Source organism: Drosophila miranda, chromosome 2 (genome assembly GCF_003369915.1).
Source record: "Drosophila miranda strain MSH22 chromosome 2, D.miranda_PacBio2.1, whole genome shotgun sequence".
Taxonomy (NCBI): domain Eukaryota; kingdom Metazoa; phylum Arthropoda; class Insecta; order Diptera; family Drosophilidae; genus Drosophila; species Drosophila miranda.
In genome coordinates, this window is record NC_046675.1 from 25,604,232 (window position 1) to 25,611,733 (window position 7,502).

The window sequence follows — 7,502 nt, forward strand, 5'->3', positions numbered from 1 at the left end:
AGTAATCCATTAAAATTGTTCCAAGAATGTAAAAGTACGAAATATTTAGTAAATTTTCCACATATTATAATACACTAAGAAATGCTTGTTTCGACATTTTGGAATTATGCATGTAGCAAAATAAAACTAAATATAAAATTAAAAATTTTAATAATCGCATACTCTTTAAACGAAGTCCACCCTTGTCCACTGTGCACATTCATCTTAGTCAGCCCGAAATTGGCAGGCAGAAATATTGCCACACTTCGCACGCACCCATCCCAATCCCTGAGCAGCATAGTAAAGCAGTCAAGCAGTCTGGCAGCCTTAGCATAGCCCCAACACGGATTCCCCCCGCCACTGGGCGGCTGTGTAGCTGGCCTACTGATGCTGTTGGTGCTGCTGCCATGGCCGTTGTCGTTGTCGGCGCCGCCTGAGAAATGACACCCATGTGTTTGGGACGAACATGATGTGGCACCCCTCCTGCCGCCTGCATCCTGAATCCCCAGAACGCTTGGTTACGCCTCTGCTGGCGTGTCTCGTCTCGCATTCACATGTGCCACTGTGTTGGACACTTGCACAGTTCTCTCCACCAGCGACCAACGAATGGACGTGGAAGGTTTTCCAGCCCCAATGACAAGTGCTTAGTGCCCTGTCGGTGCTGCTGCCTCTGTACGAGTATGCATGTTTTTCGCTCCTTGTTCTTTCTTATGCTCATTTTTCAAGCTCTTCAAGCAAATGGGGAAACGGGGAAACTCAGTCAGCGGTGGGTCAGCGGGGGAAGTGGGCAAATTACTCGGCGCACGCTTGCGCGGCTTTCAAATTTACCGTATTAACTCATTAAATGTTCAAAAGCTCATTGCCTGCGAAATGTGCACACATTTCTGGAATTAAGTGTAACACTGTCGGTGTGCAAGTGCTGTGCGTGGGCGTCTGTGGGCCTCTGTGGCTGAGAGGGTGCAAAATATGCATATGTGTCGCCCGCTGATTTTGCCACTGCAAAGACATTTTTAATACCACCTAATAGCCGACGGGAGGTGTGCTGGCTTGGGGTCTGGATGTGGATGTGATGTTATGAGCCATAAATAAACACACTTCTTTTTCATTTACACGAGAATTTTAAATGCAGCAAGTTAGAAAGGTATAGTCGAGTGTTTCGACTGAAAGATACTACTAAAGATTTAATAATTTTCACAAGGGTAAATATGTCGCGACGGGATCACATTTGCATCGTTTCGATAAGGGGTAGCAAACTGTTGAGACCTTAACGGTAGCCACACGCTACACTCATTATATCCTATTTTTTTTATATGCACCACTTTATGCAAGTTAAATTAATTTCTGTAATTATTTTAGTGCCATAAATGGCTTATGTACACACTTTCAACACCCTCCCACCGTCCACCGTCCCACGCGTACAGAGAGAAAGAAGAGAGCTCGCTTGACCGCTGCCACTTGCGGATATTACGCATTCGCCGCGTTGCATGCGTCTTGAATATTTCATATCTGAAATGTGGCGACCGGCAGAAATGACAGCTGCGTGTGGAGGGTAATTAAGGCGCCATTATAATGACCTGACCCTGGCAACGAAACGGGAACACTTGCGGTCTACATTTTCCCACAGGCCCCCATTTGGTGGTTATTGCAATTTGTTGCATGTGGCGGCAGCAGACATTTAGGCGCCACTGAACAGTGACGTATGCGCCACAGTCAAGGCCAGTATGTACATCGTGGGGTTTATATCAAAGCTCTTCCATCATTCCAACTTCTGTATTACTGACTCTTACGGGTCGTAGAATATTATAACTATTCTCTGCATACTCGTAAACTTCATAACTGCATAATTCAGTGCTCTACTTTCCCACTATTTGACTCTAGCTAAGATTGTTCCACTCCAGATACTTTGTTCCGGATATCTGTCATGGGCTTATTTTAGGGCTAGCTTTTCTTTACAAATGTCTATAATCTTGTAAGTATTTGGTAAAGTTTTGCTGGAACTTAGAAGTGTATTATTTTCTCTTTTTTGAATTTCGGTTCCTTTTTAACATTTAAGGCACCATTTGCCCCAGTAATTAGATTAATTAATTAATTACAATTCATTGTTGTTTTACAAAGAAGTGGTCCTGTACACTTTCCTATGGCACATATCTCAGCTTTGAAGTCGATTAAACACGACGGCGGGCTACTATGTTTAACCCTTGGGACATTATAGCACACTTGTGACAAAATTAACGTTTATAGGAAACACGTTTATTCAATTTAAAATTTGATACACACATGATCGATCTTCGAAGACACTCCTTTAAATAAATACAATATAAAATACAATAAATAACTAGTACAAAATTTGTGGTTGTTTTTATGCAGCATGCTGGTTGAGACTGAATGACACAAAATGCTTTGAGGGAGGGCTAGGCAAACGGTCCGTATCCGTCTGAGTAAAAGTTATGAGATGTGAAGCAGTCGACAGCCGGTGGTCTAATCGGCATCGATTAGGTCTGGCACTGCCGCAAGATCGTTGGGCTCAGCGGCCGGCGGGCCATCGCCGTCGCCCCCGGTTTTCTGAGACTCTGCCACTTTCGGAATCGGAGCGGTCTGCTCCTGAGCATCCTTGGTGGTTTTCACGTTGCTGGCATCTCCTGCAGCTTCCTGCAGTTTGACGACTGTCTCAACATCCTCCTCTGACGGTTGTTGATCCGCTGTTGAAGCTGGCAATTCCTCGACGCCTTCTTCTAACTTCTCTTCAGGTGTCTCCCCGTTGGAAGTCGTTTCGGCAGCAACCCCATCAACTTCTGGGAGCTCTTCGGCTGCGGCTGCGGCTGCTGCTGCAGCTGCTGCCGCAGCCTTGGCCTTGGACTTTTTCTCCTTCTTCTTGATGTTCTTCTTGGCATTGGCCTGCTTTTGCTGATCCTCGGCCGCCTTGTTCTTTTCCTCAATGGCTGTCTTAGCCTCAGCTGTGGTCAGCAGCTTCATTTGGTTCTGCAAGTTGGCCAAGGTCTCCTTTAGCTCGGCGCAGTTTCGGCTCATCAGCTCCATCTTGGCCTTGTCGGTGTTGACTGGCGTAATCTTAACTGGCTCCGGCTCTGGGGGTAGCTGTGGCAGAGGAGGAATCTCAATGTTGTTCTCCCTGAGGCTCTTGTGCAGAGTCGTTCGCTCCAGTTGTAGGGCCCGCAGTAGCTTCTGCAACTGCGTGACTTGCTTCACCAGGCGGTCCGACTGCTGTTCGCGCAACTGTTTCTCGGTGGCCAATTCGATGACCATGGCATTGGCCTTCTCGTACCTCTGGCGCCAGCCCAGAGATTCCTTTTCAACCTTTTTTGTGTGCTTGGACATCTTCTCCAGCTCGATTTTGTAGCTGCCGAAGACCTCGTTCGACTTTGTCAGCGACTGCTGGAAGTCATCGTATTTGGTCATGTAGATGTTCAGCTGCTCTTTCAACTGGTGTTCGCGATCGGTTAGATCCTTGATGCTGCGCTGAGCCTGCAGAAGCTTTTCTAGACCGATTTGGTTTTCTCTGTAAGAAAGGAGAACGACCATTTAGTGGTTAGTTAAGCGATGGTTAGTTGGCGATGAGGGCACAAACTTTTTGAGGATCTCCTTCTCCATGGCCGCCTCGACCTGGGCCTTGCTGAGCCTGGCCTGATTCAGCTGCGCCTCCAGCAGCACCTGCTCGTTGAGCTTCTCCAAATGCTGCTCGCGCGTCTGGTACTGCTCAGCCAGCAGCTTTAACCTAAAATCAGAGAACAGATGGTCAGTGTGTGCGTGCTCATGCCGCAGACGGCATGCAGTGTCTATATTTAGACGTTTAGACGGCGCGCACACCGCTGAGGCAGCGCCGGCTGCTGCTGTTGCTGCTGAAGGCTGCCACTCACTTTTTGGTCATTTCGATGTTGTAATCGCGCAACTTGATGTTCTCGTCGTTGTTTTTGGACAGCGCCTTCTGGACGTCGTTGATTGAGCTCTGGAACTTGATCTGGGTCTCCTTGCGACGCTCCTCCTCTACCTTGATCTGCAGCATGCTCTCGTTCTTCACAGACTTGATAATGCGCTGCTGTTCGCGGCACACCTCCTGCAACTTGTCGCGCATCAGGATGCACTTGTTGAGCTCGCGCTGCATCGCCTCTTTCTCGCGCTGCTGCCCCTCCGTGTGGCGCTGCACCACCCGCAGTTCGGCCGACAGCTGGCACACGCTCTTATCGCTCTCCACCTGGCGCTGCACCAGCACCTTCACTTTGTCCTCGTTCGTCGGGCACTCGGCGAGGGACTTCAGCAACTGCGGGGTATCAGGGTGTCAACCAATTTAGGGATTTATCAATATGCATTTCGGTTGCCATTGCAACGCCGGGCGCAGTCGCGCTCCGGTAGGAATGTTCTTACCAGCTCCTCCAGCTTCTGTTCGCGCTGTTTCTCCTCCCGCGCCGCCTTTTTAGCCTTGCCTACTTTCTCCATTTTTTATAAAAGTTGATGCTATATATAACTTTAATTTCGTTCTAAGGAACGAAAAATTCAAGAATTGTGACTATATTTGTTGTGCTTTATCTCAGTGTGACCGCGGACTTATCGTTAAAATATACCGTCCGACCCTCAGAAATATTTCGAAATATACCGACTCATTTTCAAAATATACCGTAAATATATTCATGAAAATACGAACTTAGCACACTTAAGCCCCCTTTATTTAAACTGGATAACTAGATCTAAGTTAAACAGCCAAAAATAATACAAATAATTATTACTCTTGTAGGCCCATCCTATCCTTCATCTTTGCATAAAAAAAGATAACGATATCTTTCACCTACAAATGTTCTTCAAGATTCACAATTTTCGCGGAGAGTATATTAATACCCACTGGTCGACAGCACATGTTGCGCTGAAGCTGCTAACAGAGTGCGAATATGCGCCTAACAGCACATTAATGACTTTGCGTTTAACAGCACACCACCACCTACAATACGTTAGTGCTGGAATTTTCCGCTGGGGGGTCGCCAAAGCAGTCCTGCTGTTACAGTTATTCCGCGATTTTCCTCCACTCTTTTATTTTTATTTTCGAAATAAAAAAGTATGTATTGCCGCATTCAGATCCGTTTTTCTCACAAAAATATCCACACTGATATTTTCGCAAACAAAATTTCACGCACAAATGTGTATTAAATATTCCTAGTTTAAAAATATCGCGCGTTCGCCGCTTTGCAACCTATCCTCTCTCCTCTTTTCACCTAACAGCCTATCTCTGTATTCTCTGCTTTGCACGCTTTTATTACGAATTTGCATTATAATACGCAGCAAGCATGTCTTCAGTGGAAAATGAACCTATGGACTATTTAAAGAAGACGGGAGTTCTTCCTCGGCTCGTGAATATTTTGAAGCAAGTAATAAAGATCAAACCGCAGCCAGTGGATCCTCTTATGTACATTCTTCATCAGCTGGACTGCCCTATAATTCCCCAGGTATAATTTTGTTGCATTGTGTGTTGGAAAAATGTAAATGCGTGGTACTTGCTGATCAATTTTGTTGCAGGCCCAAATGAAGGCGCTGGAGCGTAAAGTGACGCGTGCCCACGACGAATTGCGCTACTTGCGAGACCTTCTGATCATTATGGGGGCGAACGACGAGCTCTATAGCAGCGAGACCGACGAAGAGGAGTATGTCGGATGCGTCGAGGGTCAGGTTTCTGACCCAAAAGACTTGAAAGATTACGGTTATGTCTGTAAGGAAGACACTGGCGATGAAACTCCAGATGAGAACGAGACCGAAGCAAGTTCGTTCGAGTCGACGCAAACGCTGAAGCATTACATTGTTCAGGCCGCTGTGGCGATAACTCCTGTCGATCAGGATGCACCGGCTGGATCGTACGAGCAGCCCTGCTCCAGCAGTTCCATCTGCAACTTGTAAAAGTAGTTGTTCAAACTAATAATTATGTACACGTACATATACTCGCATGTTTCAATGCATGTGCTTTGTTCCATTTTATATTTTTTCCACCGTGTTTAATGAATGCAGAAATAAACTCAACGCATGGGCGTTGCATCTATAGCAGTAGAGAGGCTACCACCCGTTTTGCCATGTAAGCACTGATTGAAACATGACTTCGGCCTGGTTCTGGTCGGGTCTGTACCTAGGTGATTTCCATTGAGCACACCTCAACATGTGGGAAATCAATAACAATATGGGAATATAATATGCATGCATGCAGCTGGGTCGATATATATATGTACTCGTACTATATCTTTAGCCGAACAAAACAACAATTCAATTAACTCAAACATGCTAGATGTAAAACTGGATGAATGCTTCAATTGCAGTAGTGCCTGGAGGAGATGTTGTTCTCCGTCCGCTCCCACTACTACAGTTACTCCTATTATTCCTCGGAGTGGGTCAGGGACCAAGCTAATTCATCATTATCGATCTGTGTATAAGCTGCAGCTAATTAAGTCCTGCCCCCGGGCAAATGATGTGCATTAATTTTTGCATTTGACAGCTGAGCTGTATGTCTGTGTGTGCGCGCAATGAAATACGTATTTACAATATTAAAAGAACCTAATAATTCACTTAAAACCCAACGAATCGAAATCATTTGATGCAGAAGGCGTTTTAATTAGTTTCTGTGTGACCGGTAGCCAGGCGGAATTAGAAACGTTAGCTGAAATGAAAATTCTGTGAGGCATCAAGCTTTCAGTTGATCGTTTACCTCAATTACGCCCTGCATTTGAGATTTAAATATTGGTTTATCAATAGTATATAGATTCTTCTTGACAGAAACCATTCAATGTGACCGTTCGTTGGGAAAGAGCATATTTTTGATACATGTGAATATTTGAGTTTTACAAATTCAAAAAGCGCAAGTACATATAGATATCCAATTAATTATGGTCGTATTTATATTACACTCAACTAATACATGGAGACCAGGTATTAAAGCCTTATGAGAGATAAGATTTGTGGTAAAACCACCAACACTAACACAAATATCTCGTCGTGTCTATTTTTCATAAAGTCTAGTGGTATTCAATGATTACACAATCACTAGTTGGATCAACGGCGTCTTAAAAATGCACATGTAAAAAAAAGAACAGATGCTGTATTTAAAGAAACTCAGAATATAAATACGATATTAATATGATATTTATTTGATTGTTGCCTTGTTAAGGGAAGTAAAACCCATAGAGCCGTACGGTGGTAATTACAATAGGTATAATTTACTTTGTTGAAAACAAGTGACTTGCAAAGATATTTAATTTCCGTTTTAGTAATGTTTCTATAAATTTCGGGTAGTATGATGGTCGTACTAAAAAGATAAAACTCAATTTATGTTTCGCTGGTGTCCTGCTGAGTGCGGTAAATCTTTGGAGTAACTTCCTCGTTATGAGCAAATAACACCTAATGACATGGTCTATTAATAACTTTTAGTACGTAGGTAGCTTGAAAGTTACTATATTGTACGCCACACTGTACGTTTTGAGAACTGATCGAGAGTAACTATGATGAGCAGGAATCAACTATAGGCGCCTATAGCAACGAATAAG

General features: G+C 44.5%; 2 protein-coding genes across 3 annotated transcripts; one reads left to right on the forward strand and one right to left on the reverse strand.

Moving 5' to 3' along the window:
- Positions 1-2,207: 2,207 nt before the first annotated feature.
- Positions 2,208-4,542, reverse strand: LOC108156983 (beta-taxilin). The gene is made up of 4 exons (XM_017288775.2): positions 4,357-4,542; positions 3,852-4,252; positions 3,563-3,709; positions 2,208-3,493 (listed from the first exon to the last, which is right to left on the reverse strand). Exons 1-4 carry the CDS (start codon positions 4,426-4,428, stop codon positions 2,458-2,460), a joined length of 1,656 nt encoding a protein of 551 aa, XP_017144264.1. The 5' UTR covers positions 4,429-4,542; the 3' UTR covers positions 2,208-2,457.
- Positions 4,543-4,949: 407 nt separating this feature from the next.
- On the forward strand, positions 4,950-6,020 carry LOC108156984. 2 transcript variants are annotated; one of them, XM_017288778.2, is made up of 3 exons: positions 4,950-5,038; positions 5,263-5,426; positions 5,497-6,020. In XM_017288778.2, the coding sequence occupies exons 2-3, from the start codon at positions 5,268-5,270 to the stop codon at positions 5,869-5,871; spliced, it is 534 nt and encodes a 177-aa protein (XP_017144267.1). In that variant the 5' UTR covers positions 4,950-5,038; positions 5,263-5,267; the 3' UTR covers positions 5,872-6,020. The 2 variants fall into 2 exon arrangements, with proteins under 2 accessions (XP_017144267.1, XP_017144266.1); XM_017288777.2 differs by lacking the exon at positions 4,950-5,038 and having other exon boundaries at positions 5,053-5,426.
- The last annotated feature ends 1,482 nt before the right edge of the window (positions 6,021-7,502 follow it).